This window comes from Fistularia commersonii, chromosome 25, assembly GCF_037954325.1.
Source record: "Fistularia commersonii isolate RoL2024-O1a breed Wild chromosome 25, RoL_Fcom_v1.0, whole genome shotgun sequence".
Lineage (NCBI taxonomy): Eukaryota > Metazoa > Chordata > Actinopteri > Syngnathiformes > Fistulariidae > Fistularia > Fistularia commersonii.
In genome coordinates this window covers 898,958-917,687 of record NC_141308.1, presented here as the reverse complement: position 1 = coordinate 917,687, position 18,730 = coordinate 898,958, and the positions used below count along the sequence as shown (strand labels likewise).

Genomic DNA, 18,730 nt, shown 5'->3' with positions numbered 1-18,730 from the left:
GTCCGGCTTGAAAGTCTGCTGACAAAAGGGGGGTATCGTGATTTGGTTTTGACGATATCTGTAACATCTGGCAAGGACGTGGATTTCTCTATATATTAGACAGGCTATCTACACTGCGTAGCTAATATGTAAAGAGACACCACAATGAATCTTAAACGCAGGACTATGTTTTTCGATCAGGAACTACACATTTGTATCTGGAATGGAGTCGCCGCAGCGACCTGTTGTCGTTCTTCAAAATAATATTTCAACAGTGTTAATTTTAAAGCCGTATCTGGTATGATTTTTGACAGTTGCAGAGAGACTACCTCTGTAATATTACGTGAATCGACCTCAATTCAGCATTGTTAAAAGAAACGCTGAGTGTTCAGCCCGTAACCTTGTTCATAATCATGGATAGAGAGGCGTACCATACCTGCTGCAGCCTGGTCAAATTACCGAGGCAGACCTATGAACAGTTTTGGTCATCACATTTTGTGGATTATATCGACAAGGAAATAAGTTATTCGAAATTCTTCAAAAGGTATTTGCTTCCCAATCACCCGTGCATGTTTTCGAGAAGGTTTACTGAGGATTGGAAGTGTAGAAAACAGTGGGTGACTGAGGAAGGGAAGCCCAATTTCCAGAAACTGCTTCAAGAGTTTGGTAAATATCTCCACCGCTAACGTATCGACTTATTACTATGTTGTTGTACTGTGTGGTAATGCAGATAGTTCAAAAAAACAACAACAAAAACCTAGCGTTTTAATTATATGTATGTATATTTGATATTACAGATGAGACCCCCGTCCCTGTTGCAAACTGTAATGCTAAGGAGTACAATGCAAATCCCAAACAAGTAATGCCTTTCAAAGACTTCATACACTACTGGAAGGAATATATCCAGAATGGCCATTCTTCACCTAAAGGATGTCTTTATCTTAAGGACTGGCATATGTCAAGGTAGCAAACTCATACTGACTTGCATTTCTTGTGTCTGGTGACAAATAGCAAACAAAATAAAAAGCAAAATACTCCTTGTAATGATCTGGCGCAATGACATATTTCATATTTCAGGGATTTTCCAGAACACAATGTTTATGTCACTCCAGTCTTCTTTTCCTCTGATTGGCTTAATGAATACTGGGATACACTTGAAGTGGATGACTACCGGTTTGTTTACATGGGACCCAAAGGTTCATGGTATGGGGATGTTTGTTACCAGTGATTATACCAACAAGCAAGCAAAGTATTGTGTTTTTACGGTCTTTTTTTGTCACTAGGACGCCATTCCATGCAGATGTGTTCCGCTCCTACAGTTGGTCTGCAAACATCTGTGGCAGGAAGAAATGGCTCCTCTATCCTCCAGGCCAAGAGGAATATTTAAGAGACACTCATGGTAACCTCACTTATGATGTGACGTCAGCTGAGCTTCATGACAGAGGCCTTTTTCCTAATTCTGAAGAAGCCTGTCAACCCCTTGAGATTATTCAAGAGGCAGGTGAAATTATTTTTGTGCCCAGTGGCTGGCATCATCAAGTTTATAATCTGGTAAGAGCTACAAAGTTGTGGAAATAAATAAATATAACCTAGCAAATGAATATATAATTGTGATTGTTTCTTTTGAGTTACAATCCTGATTTTTTTCTTTGTCTTAGGAAGATACCATCTCCATCAATCATAACTGGCTGAATGGCTGTAATATTGATATTATGTGGCAATTCCTTCAGAGTGAGATGTCATCTGTCCAAAAAGAGATAGACGAGTGGAGAAACAGTATGGATTCATGGCATCAGCACTGTCAGGTGCTTCAAGTTTTCACTCTGCATGTAATTCAAATTCTATTGTTACACAATGGGTATATTCAATTGTTGTGCATGTTATCTTGCAGGTCATCATGAAGGCGTGCTCTGGTATTGATTATGGGGAATTTGCATCGTTCTTAAAAATCATTGCTGACAACCGAATGGCTTTACTGAATTCTTGCTCCTCTGGCAATTCCTCTGATTATCCACGGCATCTCTCAGGCACCCTCATCACCCTTGGACCTTATCATGCTGCCTTTGACTTACAGAGAGTGGCTCACATCCTTGAATGTCTACTTTGCAATGAAGATTTTAAGCGCCTCGATCACTCAGCACTGACATTGCAGCCAGAAACCATGTTACAGCAAATCCGGGACACCATACAATCCACAAGAGGGCAGCACCTCCTTTATCAGGAGTAATTTTTTCTGATCTGACCTGTCTGAACCACAAGAGTAGCCTGGAAATAACTTGAAAGAAATGTACCAATTTTGGATGGTGCAACATAAGATGATATGTTATACATTGTCTTGGAGGTACTGCCATCTTAAATATGGTTTGCAGAGGCGATTGGATTTTTTTGCACTGAATAGTAAATAAAAAACCAACAACATTTGAACTTTATATTTTGCATATTTACTTAAAATACAATGGTCATCTTATGTTTGAATATCTTTGGGTAGTACTTCAGTGTATCTATCAAATGCCAAAAGTGGTATTGTTAAAGTCATACTTTATAACTGGGAGATACTAAATGGAAAGAAAAAAAAAAAATGGATCTGCGCTTCACTTGACAGGAATGGCAGAGTAACACTGTACTTCAGGGTGGTATTTGTGTGAAATATGTCAGTTGTAATCCATGTCAAAGTTTTGAAAACAAAACAAATCTCTTCAGTTTTTCATATCTTTAGGCCACCAGTTTGGCACAGAAACCTCAAGTGTCACAGTTGTGTCATCAGATGATTTCAGTATCAACACCTCTTTGGCATGAGCCGTGCGAATAAGACTCAGACCCAGCTGATCAATCCCTGTTCGGTGTTTACCAGCTGATTTGCCCGACTGTGTTTGCAATGCCGCTCCTTCCTCGATGTGTTCAATGGGACTTGACAAGCGTACTGGCATCAGGCGTTTTCGCACCACCCCTGTATGATGAGTTCTGGCTGTGAGCTCCTGGCCAATGTAACAGCCCTTGCTGAAACTGATGCCTTGCATGTATACAAGATTCGACTCTAGTGGTAATGCCACCCCAGGAGGAAGGTCGTTCACTCCCTCAGGAAGTCCTACACAACAAAGAAAAAGGTTATAAAACATGAGATCATGGACGCCTAAAATTCCACACTCTTATTTCTGTCATTCAAATTGAATGCAGACCAAATTTCAAAGCGATCTCACCTATTGTATAGCGGTGCCTATGATACTCATTTGTGTCACCTTTCTGACATGATGCAATGATACTGACTGGTTCAATTTGACTGTCCAAAACCAATCTCCATCCCATTTCCGGTGTCCGGGGATCAGTCTCCCAAACCAGACTCTTTTCTGGTAAGGAAAGATCAGGTTTACTCAGTTGCTGACACTGTTGTTTTTGCTGAGGCAGCACTGCCCAAACTGAGACATCTGGACATGGATTGACCACGATTTTTCTGCGGAGCTTGTACATCTTGAGGTGTCTCATGACCGAGTTTATTGTTGTGCTGTCGCACTCCAAGAGAACGCCACATCCTGCATCCACTTCTTCAAATCTGAAAGAAAATTTAAACCCCATCAACATTTTAAAAGGCCCATAAACATTTTATAATCCATTTCTGATGTAGTGGAGCTCTGTGAGTCAATGATTTTTGCCAATGGAAAATTAAACAACATGTTCAATTATTGTGGTTGCTCATTTTGAAAGCTGTAACACAAACAACTTAAAACCCTGTACCATTAAAATAACTCAAATAAAACTCTAATAATGTGTCAAACATTGAAGCCAAAAGTGTGCGAATGAAATCTAGCATTTTAGCTTTTTTTAAATTTGGATTCCGTTCTTAATAAGGTTGCTGAAGGATTTCAACAGATTACTATATTGTATGTTCACTTTTATGTTACTATATTGTATGTAAACACATTTTTATCAACTTCCTAAAACTGGATGTTGATCTTTTCAGCTTGAAAATGAAAAAAAAAAATGGAACATGTCATGATAAGAGTGAGAAATGAGATGAGACCATATTGTGTTCCCTATCTATATAGATGACATCTTATTAATAAATAATTAAATTTCACTGGGGTATTTCGCATATTCTTTCAGTGCAATAAATGTGACAGGGTCAGGGCTTAAAACTGATAAAGTGTTTAGTATTCCCATCTGTCCATTATCTCTAGCTTTTTCCTGCACTTAGGATCGCGGGGATGCTGAAGCCTATCCCTACTGTCATTGGACAAGAGGCGAGTTCACCCTGAACCAGATGTCAGGGCCACATATAGAGATGGACAGCCATTCACTCGCTTATTCGCACATCCTACCTTTTTTCCCCCCAATTTATTACAGTTAACCCCCTGCATGCTTTTGGACTGTGGGAGGCCACCGGAGAACCTGCTGAAAAACCACACAAACTCCACACAGGAAGACCCACTGCAGAAATCTAACCAGGGTCCTTTGTGTCAGATGCAAAGTGTTAACCACTGTGGCGCCAGATTGTCAATACCATTGCCAATAAATGCATAGTGCTATAGCAGTATGATGGATAAAATGATTGCAGCAAGGATACTAAAAAGCAGGATGTAGTAAGTATGAAAACTAATTTGGGTTAAAGGTTACATTATAGATGAACAAGGTCATGTTTGGTGCCTCTCCTTTACTGAGTTAACTATCTTTTGTTGTCAACATCACACACTATGGTTTGTAAACTGCAGGAGCCCCCAGACTCTTAGGAATTCAATAAATGTCAATAATGGGAGCCATGAAATGTTCTCAGTGCCTCCTCAGAAAATAAGCTGTGCTTATACAGATGTATATCTGTTGTGTGGCGTTAGCTTAGGCATTATATTAATATGGAGAAGTATTAATTCTTTAAACGTGCACACGTGAATGTATGCATTTCAGGGACACTCCTGGAAGAGCTGAACCAGGTGGCCAGGGGGAGGACATGTGGGTTTATCTACTTCAACCCTGGAGAAGCGGCAGAAGGATGGATGGAAGCATAACTGAATGTGGCTAGATCAAAAAGAGCTTTCTATAAACAAGAAAAATGTCACATTTCTCTGACTCTCACGAGGGTTAGGTCTTAGTCTCCGTCATCAGGAGACGGACAAGGGAAGATAAAAACGGTGCTGTTCCTATGCGGTATTCGCCCTCAACTGCAGCGCCGAGATAAGGAAGTTGCCGCAACCGTAAGTCTTTCAATGCGTTTCAATCCAACCTGGTTTTACCTGTACAGCATGATGTCATAAAGAGTTCTTCCTTGCACGTTGAGCATGTGGGAGTAAATGGCTTTGCACCCGGGCTCCTGCAGGAGCTCCATGTCGTTAGTGATAATCCCCTGAAGAAACGGACTGGTGTCTTCTCCCAGGATTTTGAGCAGTGATCGGTGAGGAAGATGATAACACACGAACGGTCCGTGAACTCGGTCCTCCGCCACCTGGCTGTTCCTCCTCGCTTGCACCGCGGTGAGCGCTGAGACGCCGGGGCTGGATGTGACGCACAACGAGCGGCCGGCGTGTTTTCTCGCGTGAACGCCAACCCTGCCACGAAAGGCGAGCACCCCCCTGGTGATACACCAGACAGCCATCCCGAACTCTGTCACAAGGATGTGTTAAAAGAGCGAGAGGTGAAAAGTCCGATTAGATATTCGCTATTCGACATAGGACACGACGGCCAACACCATTTTGGATTCCCATAATGCCTTGCTCTCCTGTATCCTATCATGAGTTGCTCACATGTCACAGTTGTTACTGCTTTTGAATGGAAACATATGTATCATCATTCAAACGAAAATTCATTGCACAATGCGTTTTATTTGTCAAAAAATGGCGGCATATTAACTAAATTGGGTAATAAGCAATTTGGTTTCGCAATCCCAAGGAGAGTGACGTCAGTGGCTGACCCTCTCCGCGACACACACACTTTCCTGCAAGCCGGTCACCCACAATGGTGAGCACGGAAAATCAGACAAACTCGTAACCAAACTGACAGCTCCTGAATCGGACGCCCATGACGACTTGAGTACATTAGAGATAGCTTGGTTGAATATTGTGCCCGAACAGACAACGGTAGCACGAAACGTTTCGATCACATCGAAAGGGACGCTAACGGCCGTGCGTCCTCCTCCAGGCTCCACCGCACGGAGCTGGTAATATGGTCCCAGCTGGAGAAGAATATTCAGTCAAGCTCTCTATAATCTGCTCGGGTCTGTCACGGATATCCGATTCACAAACTGTCTGGGGGGTCAGCTGTCAGATACTCCGCAGACTGTGTGCTGTTTTCTTGTGGAACGAGGAAGATGTCTTCTGACGTCACTTTCCCGCGCCGCGTGGGATTGCGAATCCAAATTGAGTTTTGAGACCTTTTTTTGCGCGGCGGGATATTAAAAATGAGAAAACAATCACAAGATATTTTATGAGTCAAAGTATGCTGCCATATTGAAAATGAGAAAGCACTGTACTCATGCATTTTAATTTGAATTATGATACCTATATGCTTCCATACTTTTCAATTGGTATTCAGCAATGTTTAAATAACAACGGAGTAAGAGCCTCAGTTTCAAATTGTATGATTTTAAAGTTTATTTTTCTTTTTTATGATGTGAAATTTTATTACATGATCCTTTTCTGTTCACGACCGAACCGTCTCAGTCTGAGAACCGTCTCAGAACCGTCCGTCTCAGTTAGATGTTTTCTCTCCAAAACATCTAACATGTGCTGTTCCTCTGATAGACTCATTCCTGATCCTGTCCATCCTGGTCACTTTCAAAGAGAATCTCAACATCTTCATCTCTGCAACCTCTAGTTCTGCCTGCTGTCTTTTGGTCATTGTAACAGTTTCTAGTCCATACATCATCGCTGGTCTCACCGCTGTCTTGTACACCTTTCCTATCATTCTGGCTGATACTGTTCTATCGCATAGTACCCCTGACACTTTTCTCCACCCATTCCAACCTGCTTGGACCCGTCTCTTCACCTCTTTTCCACACTCTCTGTGGCTCTGGACTGTTGACCCCAAGTACCTGAAATCCTCCAGCTTCTTGATCTCCACTCCCTGTAGCCTCACCGTTCCACCTAAGTTCCTCTCGTTCACACACATATATTCTGTCTTGCTGCGACTATCATTCCTCTCCTTTCCAAAGCATACCTCCACCTCTCTAGATTTTCCTCTACCTGTTGTCTGTGAGAGCAGACAACAGGTAGAGGAAAATTGGTAACAGGTAAATTGCCATGTGTACACATAGACATATATTGATACACAAGTTTTAGTGCTTGGCTGAGGCCTATCTGGCTTGGAATAAAACAGTAGTGTGAAGCACAACCCTTACAACGTCATATATAGATATATTTCAAATACTCCATTTCTTGTTTTGTGAGGATGATGGAACTCGCAACTACTAAGATTAGATAACTAAAAAACCGACAGTGGTGTGCTTTGACATTTGGGGGAACCACCCAGTTATAATTCAGGAAGTGTGTTGGGCTATTGGTCCAGCAGATTCCATTGTGTGTGTGTGTGTGTACAATGTGCTAAACTGGTATATTATTTAATAAGGTAGAACCCTCAGAGGTTTTAAATAAGTTTATTTCTTCATGAATGAAATACTAAAACAGTCTTTGAAAGTTTGAGGCACTTTGAAGAATTACAACAGTGAAGGCAGGGGTACATGTTTGTTTGAAATCAGTTTAAGATACATTAGAAAAACTAAAATGCCTTGAGACTAAACATGCCTAAACATAACATACTGAATCAGTAGAGCTAATTTGATAGTCACAGAGAGGATTTCTATTGTAGCCTATGTGTATGTAGAATGTAATATCCCAGTTACTAGTTGTAAAGCATGGGAGTAACAGAAAATCCATTTTAAATCTGAGAAATAGTCTGCTTTTTTATATTCACACTCTCTTGAACCATCAAATGTGATATTGCAAGACTTTTGAAAGTACAGAATGATGGTTATGCATGCAATGACTAAAGATCATCACACGACCACTTCTTCGAGAAACTAACACAGTCATGTTTAATTTTACTCTCTTATCAAAATTTTTCACATCGACTCTGCTTCATCCGACTTTGTTCCATACTGCGTCTGAAAATGATTCTGTGAATATTAAACAGGAATCTTTCCAATAACAATCAGCAGTCATTCTTCTCTGGAAGTGAGTCATAGCGCCACTGTGTTTGCACTACATTTGAAAATGGGATTGAGGGTGCTGCTCTTAAAAGCTCTTAAAAATGGAAGAAAAAAAAATCCAGTTCAGGGGTAGTCAAGGGTAGATGAGACAAATAGCTTGGAGCAGCCTTGTTTATATTTAGATTTTTTTTTTTCCTGAAATTAGAGATGTCTAACTAAGTAGGCATATGTTAATCATGTCCAGAAGCTTAGGAGACACAAAATGACACACTACAGCAATGAAGAAGATGCAGGATATTGGATTGAGTAGTTTTGTACAGAGAGACAAGGTACAGCATGTTTCAAATGCTGTGATTGATATTCGTAACCTTTTTTCTCCAAGTTTGCCTCACACAAATATCGTCAACACACTTTCCTGGTGCAGAGTCTTAAGTTTATTTGTTGTTAATTTACTAAGTAGTATTTATATCTAAATCCAAACAGAAGTCTTTCCATTTTTTGCAATGGTAGAAGCCTTCTCTGTGGCCGATTTTGGCCTTGCTCCTTGTTTTTCCTGGGCTGTATTAACTCGGTTTTGCTCAGTCATTGTGCCCCCAGATACAGGACTACTGGCTCTGGATGTTTGGTGGTTGTGCTTAGTCTGATATGTTTGAAAGGCCATATCGAGCTGCTCTTGGGCAACCCTTAGGTGACGGTGAAGGCTTGCCAGATCAGAAGGGATGTTCTCATCTGGGCTTGTGCACTGCTGCTCCTGGGCCACGTTAGCCATGTTCTGCTCATGAGTAATGAGGCTGTTGGGGATCCTAGAAGGTTTGTCTGTCTTCATTACAAGGTTGTAGCCTGGAGGGGAGGCTGGAATATTGCGGGAGAATTGGTAGCCATAGGACAGTCTTCCACCCTGGGTCCTCTTCAGGCGAAGAGTGTCTCGGAAAGTGCCGATTCCCAAGTGAAGCATCTCACATACATTTAGAACAAGACAGAGACAGCTTACCACATACATGATGAGGAGGAAGATTGTTTTCTCAGTGGGCCTAGATATGAAGCAGTCTACTCTATGTGGGCAGGGGACCCTGTTGCAAACAAAGGATGGATTAACTCGAAAGCCATAGAGTAGATACTGTCCTGCAAGGAAACCAACTTCAAAAATAGCTCGAGACATGAGCTGAAGAACATAGATTCGCATTAGTCCTTCTTGCGTAATTTTTCGGCGACCGTCATGCTTTCCTGGATCCTTACTTGTTTTGTTGACTACCTCAGGCTTAACCCCCTGTACCTCCAGAGTTTCTTCATAGATCATGGGCTCAGCATCATCATCTTCTGTCCCCTCCAACACGTCCTCCAGATGATGGCTTTCTCTCCATCTGGAATGAAGTGGTGGCTTTTTCTGGATCCTATGTTGCTTCCTGCGTTCGTCTTCTGAAGTGCGGGCAATCTTGTGAATGGCATAACCCATGTACATGATAGAGGGAGTGGAGATCATGATGATTTGGAAGACCCAGAAGCGGACGTGTGAGAGAGGAGCAAATGCATCATAGCATACGTTGTCACAGCCGGGCTGCTTGGTGTTGCAGGTGAACTTGGTCTGTTCGTCGGAGTAGATGGACTCACCTCCAACCGCTGTGAGCACAATGCGGAAGATGATAAGCACGGTCAGCCACACTTTCCCCACAAAGGTGGAGTGGTTGTGGATCTCTTCCAGGAGACGAGTGAGAAAACTCCAGCTCATGTTGTTTTTACAAGCTTTTCAACTAGAATCTAAAAAGAAAGGATATATTATTCATTAATAAAAAATATCAAAATTATTCTTGGAGCAAAAGGGTGTGTAGAGAGATGATACACGATAAAGATCTTAACCCTATATGACATTTTTTGGTCAAGATCTTTAATCCTGAGGTCACATAGTATCTAATTCACACCAGTGATGAACAACAATTGCATGCATCTTGAAAGGGAAGCAAACTATTAATGAATATATAACATAAGAAAGACAATCACATTAGTCAAGTGTTTCAGGTGATTTGCATAAAGGCAAGCATTTTAAAAGCTGTTCCTTGCTTACTGTGTGTTTCAGTTAGCAAAATATTGGCTTTGCAAATATTCAGTACATAAGCTCTAATACATTGCACAGTTAAACATCCCATCTGAAAATGGGAACATCTGCTTTCAGTAACTAACACAACTAAACAAATGACAATGGCTTTTGTTGATGCATATCGAGATGTAGGATGATATCATCCCTAAGTGAGTGTGTGTGCGCACGGGGTTGTGCGCACGCGTGCACACACACACACACACACACGCATTACATATTACAAATTTTGACATAGAAATTCTGGCCGACAGGATGAACACAAAAAAAAATAATAATAATAATAATAAAGCCAACCGCTTTCTGGCAGGAATTAGGTATTACTAAAAATAAATAAATAACATTTATTTTGATTCAATTCTGCTTGAGTGCATGTTGTCACAACACTGAAAAACACACAGGAAAAACAGATGACTTAAAATCTCAATCAAATTTTTCCTCACAGTCAGTCACCACTGACTGAATGTGCTGTGAAAAATTGCAATGAGGAGATTGTGCTGTGCTACTGTTCCCTCGTTCATCTCGATGAAGTTGATCTCATGACTGCAGTCCTGCGCGCTGTGGTATGGGATGTGCCATCTCCCCTGCCATCTGAGTGAACAGGAGAGGCTTGTTGCTCTGCCATGAGGCCTGCCCTCCGGATCCAGCACTGCTGACGCTGGGGATGAGGTACAGCCTCATAGAGACAGATGGCACCTATGGTGGATATCTCTGCCTCAGGATTGTGTCACAGGAGGGCCACTTCACTTGGGATCTTTACAAAAGTTCAAATTAATTCTTGGTGTATTTTAGCATCAGTATTATGCCTTTAGATTTAAGTGACATTTCCTCTGCTGTTCTGTAATCCAGCAATTATGCTTTTCATGTTATGTCAATCTACCTCTTTCAGGTCATCATTATTGATAAAATTTTTTAGATCAGTGCGCATAAACCAAGCACATTTTGCTCAGTGAAAAGGGCATTGAAGACTTAATTCATGACTTTGATTAACAAATGCATGTTAGTTGAGTAATAAGCAAAATAAGAAAAATAAGAAAAAGGTCTTTCCAATAAAAAGAGGAAAATCATTTTAAAATTATTTGTAAAAACGCATTTTGGCTCACATCTTAGCTAGCGGTAGTCCTGACACAGGGCTTCTCTACCTCAATCATCCATGAACATAGGTCATACAAATTTATTTGAGTTTGAGATAAATATTTTTCATACCATACAAGAATACATTGTATACTAAAGTCACATATTCAAGGATCAAACATTTAACAATGATTTGATGCAGGAAAAATCTGTTCAATTATTCAACATCTGTAATATTTCTTGCTAAAAAAAGAAAGTCTGTCAATAGTGTTTGTACTTTTTTTGCATTTTGCAGAACAATCTTTCCTTTAAGACCAATGCGCTGGTATGAATGTACATTTAAGGTGGATTAAATCAGATCCTCACAGTTTGCATTCTCATTGAAAAGAAAATCATTTTGCATATTTAGTGAAGGATAAAGTCAGTAACTGAAAAAACCCACCTGGTGAAGCTGCAAATGCATTTCCCATCCTATCGGTCCCCCTCTAGTTTCCCCATGCAAAGTCTGATCCATAGAACATCACCTCCATCCTAATGTCCTGGGCTCTTCCGTCTACTTGATAACTTCCAAAATGCATGAAAAAATCAAAACAATGCCATAACTTATTAGACTACTCTTTCTATTCCCCCTCTATGCAGATGTGAGGTCTCACCGCTGTGAATGTCTCACATTCTGGCTCGTGTCTGGTTTCTATTACACCAGCCTTCTGTCCAAGAAGGAAGTATAAAAAACAGAGAGGCAGAAAAAAATCCTCCTCTGGCAATTGACCCTCATCAAGGGTTCAGACTTGAGGATATGGTGCTGCAGATTGAAATGAACACCAAGCTGAGGAAGCGTGTTAATCACTACACAGTCAACATTCATGTGCAACATTTGTAACAGTATGATGAGGGTATCTCTCTTCTCCGCCCCTCTCTATTTCTATCTCTCTTTCTGTGCTTCTTTCTTTTCTCCCTCCCTTTAGATGTCTGCATTTATGTCTTCAACTTAGCCTGTTAGTAACTGCCTTCTTTTGCTGTCAATCATTTGTGAAGGCAGGGAATGTCTTTTTGTTGAGCAAAAGATAATTTGTGGTTAAAGCATACTTTACTCACATTTCTGAGGTATGACCAAAAAAAGAGACATCCAAAGGTTTTCATCATCCTCTCCTCACAAACACACACATAATTCAGACCTAACAAGCACAGACATTTCCACATCAACTACACCAAGTACAGATTATCTACCTCTAGATTATTTTTCAATTACATAAGAGTTTACATACGATGGCAGTTATGAAAAAACTGTCCTAGAGCGATAAAGACGGTGAGTTTCGGAACAGAACTATCACAGAGACAAAAGCCACCTTGCCTCGGTGCAGATCCGCTAGTATGTATCCAGCAGGTGTGCTCAGTCATATCAAGTGTCATAATATTTAGATCTTCCATCTAGGCAGATGGCCAGATAACAGAGCAGTGGACAGGTCATACTCTGCACTTCTGCTCCGCGTCTTTTCCGACTAGATGTTTATACTTAAAGCTTTCAGAGCAGCTTGCGAAGTGCAGTAGCACACATTTTTACTTAAAGCATATGATGGACTTTTTCACAAGAGAACATGGGTTATGAGTTGACAGCAGTCTCTCTCTCTTTTCCTCTTACACACACACACACACACACACACACACACACAGATGCACGCATGCACACACAAACATGAATAATTCATTAAATCAAATACACACAAAATATAATCACACACACATATAAGCAAATGCACACACAAATACTGAAATGAATCATATCAACATGCAAACAAGGAGGCGATTCCTTCATGATTAAAATATAGAAATAATGACTTAAATGTATGTGCCAGATTTTGCTTTCAGATTTTAAAAGATATCTAAACTCGACTGTTTTAATTAGCGGAGAGAAAAGCTGTTTAATGTCTGGCTTGCATTGTTTAAAAAGCATCTGCTCATTGTCAAACTGACTATATTATTATAATGTTACTCTAACATAGTTTGCAATAATCCTAAATCATAACTAGTAATCAGCCATAAAGCAAAGACTTACATTCAACACATGAATACGTTTATCATCAATCAAAACCCAGTGTTAAAACAGCACATTTAATGCAATTTAACATGGCTTTGATTTTTGTTGTCCCCATAATAATATCAGGCCATGTTTATGTTCATATTAAATAAAGATAACTTGAGCAAAACATGACAAGAAAACAGTACAAGAGCACGAGACTCATTTATATTGGATCTTGTTCTGTTTCAGTAATTTTAGGTCTAAAAAAAGTCATATGAGCCCACAGAGTTTTCTTCCAGAGGCCACGCCTTGAAGGCTGCCCCCTCCATCTGACTGAGGAGATGTGGCATGGCAAGAACCCCTGGTGAAGCAGGGAGAAAAGAAGACAGGGGATGCTGCTGGAATGGCTAGAGCATTTGGGATTTGGACATGTGCTATCCCCAAGCGACGAATAAGCACGTGCTTTTAAGTTGCAATGCATTTCTCTTCTTCATAAAATCTTCCCATCATCCAAAGGACACAGATGTTCTAGTGACGACTGCTGATAAGTGAACATTGGAGTGACTTAAGCCCGGTGTCACTACAGCATATGTTCCTCAATAGTGGAACACACACTCCCACAGTCCACATTCATAATTACTGCTCTCCTCTTGATGATCTTCAATAAAAATTTCAATTTATCACCAGATAATTGAAACATAGTGGTTTAATAATGGTTTAGTACAATTCCTAACCAAATTATTATGAGAAAAAAAAAGAGAAAACTATTTTTGTATATTTCAAAGAATTTCTGATGCCTTAAACAGCACTTCAACCTTACTTTATTCAATAAAATATGATTTCCATCAAATAACTGTTTTTGACATGATTATCAATGTGTCACCGCTTCTTTATATAATAATAAATGATACATGAATAAGTACATTTGATGGATATTAATTATTCTCTCAGACTGTAAATAAATATCAAAATTACAACTCAAATTTGCAAAAAGCAAAACCAGAGGTGCGCAAGCACACATTGTTCAACCAATAACAGTTTAGTTTTGAATATATTGCCTCTGTGTGCTCGGACAGTTCAGGCTAATTTAGCTTTGGGAAATTGTTGTTCATGTTGATAAAAATTGATTGCACTGCCCAGAGCTAGGCAAATATCATGGATAAGATATTGTTTGACATTGCTCTACTCACAAGGACTGGCATCATGTGACAGCCAAAAGACAGTATTTAATATTCATTAGTATTCATATTGAAACAGATGATATCTATTTTAAATTGTATCAGTACAGAACAACTTTGAATTGGTAAAAACAATCCTTTTATTTTCTACTTGGATATTTAAAATTTGTTCTGTCCTTTTGGTCATGATGAAAATTCTGGTGTTCTAAATGATGTGTCTGCTGAATATTTTTTCAACAGCATCTTTTTAATTCATAGACACTTTCACCTTTGAGAGGTCACTGTCGCTGTCAGGGTTTGCAGCGTAGCCAAGTGCTGAAGAGAGCCGACATGGAGGAATGAGGATCTCGACAACTCTCCTTGGCTGCCACCAATGTCACCACAAGAGTTTTACCCACACAATTTACTGAGGAAAGTTGATGCAAGCAGACTGGGGGCTGTAAAGGTCTGCGTTTATGTAAGAGATCAAGCTTCACCATGCCATGTGACTAGGATGTGCCCCCTCCCTCCCTCCCCCCCGAGAGTAAAGAGTGACAGAAGACACCAGAGCAAAAACATGCAACTTGGTGCGTGGACTCCTCCTCCTCAATCTCTCCTACCACTATCATTAAACTGCTCTTACCAGGCTGTGGGGTGCTGTCCCATAGGCTGCCTGAGAGTGGTGGCAGTCCTATCTAATTTGTTCATTTTTCTCCTAGTTTCTCAGCTGAGCCTATCCTACCCCTAGGGTTAGTGCGTCCCGTGCCAGTTTTACTAAGGCCGGACTCCACTGAAGCGACTGAGATGAAAAGCCTTGAGGTAGATGCCAACAACTTCCCTCAGCCAGGGTGCTGTAAGTCCCTCTAACAAGCACAGCAACTTGAATTGAGTTTACACAGTGCTATTTCCATACTGCTCAAACAATTAATGCTCTTTATTGAAACGAACATCTTATACATGCTTGCCTTAAAAATCTATGCATCACATAACTCCCAGTAACTTGAAAATATTGAAAGACCCCTACACTGTAAATTGATCATTTAAAATTACGCCCATTTAATGACATGTAATCTAATTGATACTTTGACTGATTATAACAGCAATAAATGATTTGAATGGGATATGTTGTAAATATTTTGAGATCCCTAATGCATCCTACATTGGCAGGTGCCCCAGGGAAGTTATGCAGATACACATGTGAATAATTAAGTCCAGTGAATATAGGCTTGTTGCCCATCTCACACCTTTTTTTTACTGATTTGTCGATAAACAGTCAAAGATGTATCTCTTTCTTGTACTGTTGAATTTCCTCCATAACAGAGATGTTCTCATTTAAATTAAGATGATGGTCTCAAAATGAATTTTTGTAAAATTTTCTAAATTTTAGTTTCTGTGATATTTTGACAACAAGGTTGAATCTAAACAAATTAAAGGAGTTTTTTCTCCACGGTACTTAAACCAACAAAGTCTAAGTATTTGTATGCTGCATTTTGGTGAAGTCATGTCATCTTAGGCCTTTTGTCACTTGCCAAGTTTAGCCAGATGTTTCAATAGTTTTGTCTTGACTGCAATAAATGTTTGACTAGCTGGCAAGCTATCTGACAAATGTTGTTCAGTAATCAGAAGTATCACATCATTCTGGAGTGACCACAGTTTAGTGCTCCTTACACCCAAGAAAGGAAATAGTAGAATTCCTGAATATCTGTTCCACTTTCTACTCTTGGACATAATGCACTCCTTCAGTTGTGAAAAACACTCCCAGGATATTGCTGAGGCAATAACTGATTTATTAGTTTACCGAATTTGCTTAATTCAATGTCCTTACTACTAAATCAGCCAGCTGAGCAAGCCCATCACAGCAATAAAATCCTGCACATCCAAAAAGACAAAATAACAATGTTGTGTTTACGGAGCTGAGGGGCTTAATCTTTGACATTATCTTGTCTTAGCCAGCCATGTCAAGAGCTGATCCGGGGCAAGCCCAAAGGAGCAGCAGACCTAGTCAGGGTCATTTAAAGTGCCAGAGATATGTTTATTGCATCTCTTAGCTCCAGACGCCTTGGTGCTGTTGCTCAGCTTCAACTCAACGAACTCTTGACACTGCCAGCAAAGCTGCAGGATCCCCCTGATAACAGCTATATAACCTTTCTCTTTAGTGTACATTTTTACAACAAAAGCTAACACTGCATATGCAAATTTTAAATTGAGTACTTGGGGGTTGGAGTGACTACACATAACCTTTTCCTCTCCTCTGTTAAGAAAGTGATAAATTTGAGCAGAAACCACTGGTTGGTGTGAGATGTTGAATATTAGAAGATATACAGTACAGTGGGCAAAATTGTGTCCCCTTGTCTGTGAAGGTTCTTAGTCATCCAGGTCTTGGTCAGTCAGTGTCAAATCTTGTTGAGCTAAATGGGCTTGGTTTTTCTTCTTGAAGACATTCTCACCTCTCATCTATTTCAGCCTCACAGAGGTAAAATGTCTCTGAGAAAGAAAACTAGGCGCAGTTGCCGCAACATATTTGACCTTGAAGTGCCACAATAATTAGTTAAAATGAATTTTGATCACTGTTTATCACCCCGCGACCAACCCGTGGTGGTGTGGATTGGAGAAAAATAATTAAGTTTTAAATAATAAATAATAATTGAAATGTAAAGTACACGAACAAGAAGCGAAACTGCTTTTATATGCGCTTTCATTTTTGTTTAATGGCTCACAGAATATTTTGCCACATGACTCCATCTGCAACCATCCAGTTGATATCCCTGTTGACATGTTGACGTCCAACATTCAAGAAATGGCTTGATAGTTCTCAAAGAAATTAAAACCATGCTGTTAATTTTGCAGGACAATACCTGTAATTAAAGTGTATCAACCATTTTTCTATTTTTTGTTCATTGGTTTGTTCTGTTTTGTTATTTTCATAGTGGCTTCTTAATAATGTAATTTATGCAACAAAAAAAAGAAGAACAAAAATCAAACAACATTTTGAACCACTACTTATTTTCTCACTAATTTCAATATGGAAAAGTCAGAAGTTGACTCCATGTTATGAAGTTGAATAGCATGAGCACAACAATTAAAGGCAGTACCTACCTGTCCATGTTCTCGAAGCAGCTACTTGGTAAATGTTTAATAGTAGAGTATCCTTGGCGGGCATTCAGGCACATTGTTTCACTGTTTCGGCTCAGTTGAGCAAGACAATGGGTCATTTTTCTTCAAAACCCCTCACCACCAAGTACAGGCAGGACTCTCAGGAGACCAGCATCCTACCAAAGGCTCCATTGTTCACCAGTCTCCACCAATGGCCACTGGCTTTATTTAAATATTTAATTCTTGATCGTTTCGGCTAGAAAACTGTCATTCACGCACTAACAGGACAGCTTCATCTACTCATTTGTTTGTGCCTATTAATGCTAGATAGCTAGGGTTAGGCTTAGGGTGAATTATGATCAGCAATAAAAATCATTACTTATTACACCCAAGAAGACTATGTTTCCATTGCCTTTTACTATTGTCTTTATCAACAGGAAATCCCATCAGCAAGTTAAAGTTAGTGAAACAAACCTCATATTATAGGTGATGGCCGTATTTGACACAAGACTACAGAAAATATATACAAAACAATCAAATATTTCAAATCAAACTCCCAATTTGGAGGTGAACCCAAATTCCCTGCTGGGATGAAATGAATTAATACATCTGAAAGAAAAAAAAGTATTTAGCAATTATCAAATCATGGACCACAGCTGAGTGTGCAACAAGCTGTTAAGAGTTGACTGACGTAGAGGCTTCAGTTAATATCATGCCTTAAATGGTACCATACTTGCCCCCCCAGTTCTCTGGATATCATTATAAATTAAACTTTTATTATCATGCCAAATACTGGTCAAGGTGATATAATTGAATTATTACACTGGGCTGGGTGAAAAAGGATTGTTTCAGTTTAAAGAGAACCAAAATAGGCATTAAACTAATGTATTTAAAATATGTGATCATATCTGATATAATTAAAATATGTGGGATATGTCCTTTGTTGCTGTATATGAGGCCTCTTGCAAAGAAAAAAATGTTTATAAGTTCACATGACATTCAAAATTAAGTACACTCAAAACATTATCCTGGGTACATAAACTTTTGAATCAACTTATATTTTTTCATATAATTGACAACATATGTACACAGTATACAATTATTTTAAATTACAATTACAATTATTGCCCTTTTCATCAGAACACCTTTTCTTCATGGGTATGATTAATGGCACAAAACGCTGGGTTGAGTACTCT

At 39.7% G+C, this 18,730-nt stretch overlaps 3 protein-coding genes across 5 annotated transcripts; 1 reads left to right on the top strand and 2 right to left on the bottom strand.

Moving 5' to 3' along the window:
* The first annotated feature begins 15 nt into the window (after positions 1-15).
* On the top strand, positions 16-2,408 carry jmjd4 (jumonji domain containing 4). Its single transcript, XM_086172563.1, has 6 exons — positions 16-645; positions 777-942; positions 1,057-1,182; positions 1,263-1,530; positions 1,638-1,784; positions 1,871-2,408. The coding sequence occupies exons 1-6, from the start codon at positions 393-395 to the stop codon at positions 2,204-2,206; spliced, it is 1,296 nt and encodes a 431-aa protein (XP_086028689.1). The 5' UTR covers positions 16-392; the 3' UTR covers positions 2,207-2,408.
* A 2-nt stretch (positions 2,409-2,410) lies between these two features.
* Positions 2,411-5,678, bottom strand: iba57 (iron-sulfur cluster assembly factor IBA57). Its single transcript, XM_086172568.1, has 3 exons — positions 5,199-5,678; positions 3,177-3,526; positions 2,411-3,064 (listed from the first exon to the last, which is right to left on the bottom strand). Exons 1-3 carry the CDS (start codon positions 5,555-5,557, stop codon positions 2,676-2,678), a joined length of 1,098 nt encoding a protein of 365 aa, XP_086028694.1. The 5' UTR covers positions 5,558-5,678; the 3' UTR covers positions 2,411-2,675.
* A 1,858-nt stretch (positions 5,679-7,536) lies between these two features.
* On the bottom strand, positions 7,537-17,666 carry gjc2 (gap junction protein gamma 2). Of its 3 annotated transcripts, XM_086172567.1 has the most exons (3): positions 17,538-17,666; positions 9,713-9,859; positions 7,537-9,520 (listed from the first exon to the last, which is right to left on the bottom strand). In XM_086172567.1, the coding sequence occupies exons 2-3, from the start codon at positions 9,828-9,830 to the stop codon at positions 8,574-8,576; spliced, it is 1,065 nt and encodes a 354-aa protein (XP_086028693.1). In that variant the 5' UTR covers positions 9,831-9,859; positions 17,538-17,666; the 3' UTR covers positions 7,537-8,573. The 3 variants fall into 3 exon arrangements, with proteins under 3 accessions (XP_086028693.1, XP_086028691.1, XP_086028692.1); XM_086172565.1 differs by having other exon boundaries at positions 7,537-9,859; XM_086172566.1 differs by lacking the exon at positions 17,538-17,666 and adding an exon at positions 11,710-12,348 and having other exon boundaries at positions 7,537-9,859.
* Positions 17,667-18,730: the final 1,064 nt, after the last annotated feature.

What these genes read in the sequence shown, in the direction of transcription:
- jmjd4 (XM_086172563.1), top strand. Translation starts at nt 393, where the DNA reads ATGGATAGAGAGGCGTACCATACCTGCTGCAGCCTGGTCAAATTACCG. An exon ending in AAGGACTGGCATATGTCAAG is followed by an intron (nt 943 to 1,056) that starts GTAGCAAACTCA and finishes TTCATATTTCAG; the next exon opens with GGATTTTCCAGAACACAATG. An exon ending in ATCATCAAGTTTATAATCTG is followed by an intron (nt 1,531 to 1,637) that starts GTAAGAGCTACA and finishes TCTTTGTCTTAG; the next exon opens with GAAGATACCATCTCCATCAA.
- iba57 (XM_086172568.1), bottom strand. Translation starts at nt 5,557, where the DNA reads ATGGCTGTCTGGTGTATCACCAGGGGGGTGCTCGCCTTTCGTGGCAGG. An exon ending in TATGACATCATGCTGTACAG is followed by an intron (nt 3,527 to 5,198) that starts GTAAAACCAGGT and finishes ATTTTCTTTCAG; the next exon opens with ATTTGAAGAAGTGGATGCAG. An exon ending in TAGGCACCGCTATACAATAG is followed by an intron (nt 3,065 to 3,176) that starts GTGAGATCGCTT and finishes TTTGTTGTGTAG; the next exon opens with GACTTCCTGAGGGAGTGAAC.
- gjc2 (XM_086172565.1), bottom strand. Translation starts at nt 9,830, where the DNA reads ATGAGCTGGAGTTTTCTCACTCGTCTCCTGGAAGAGATCCACAACCAC.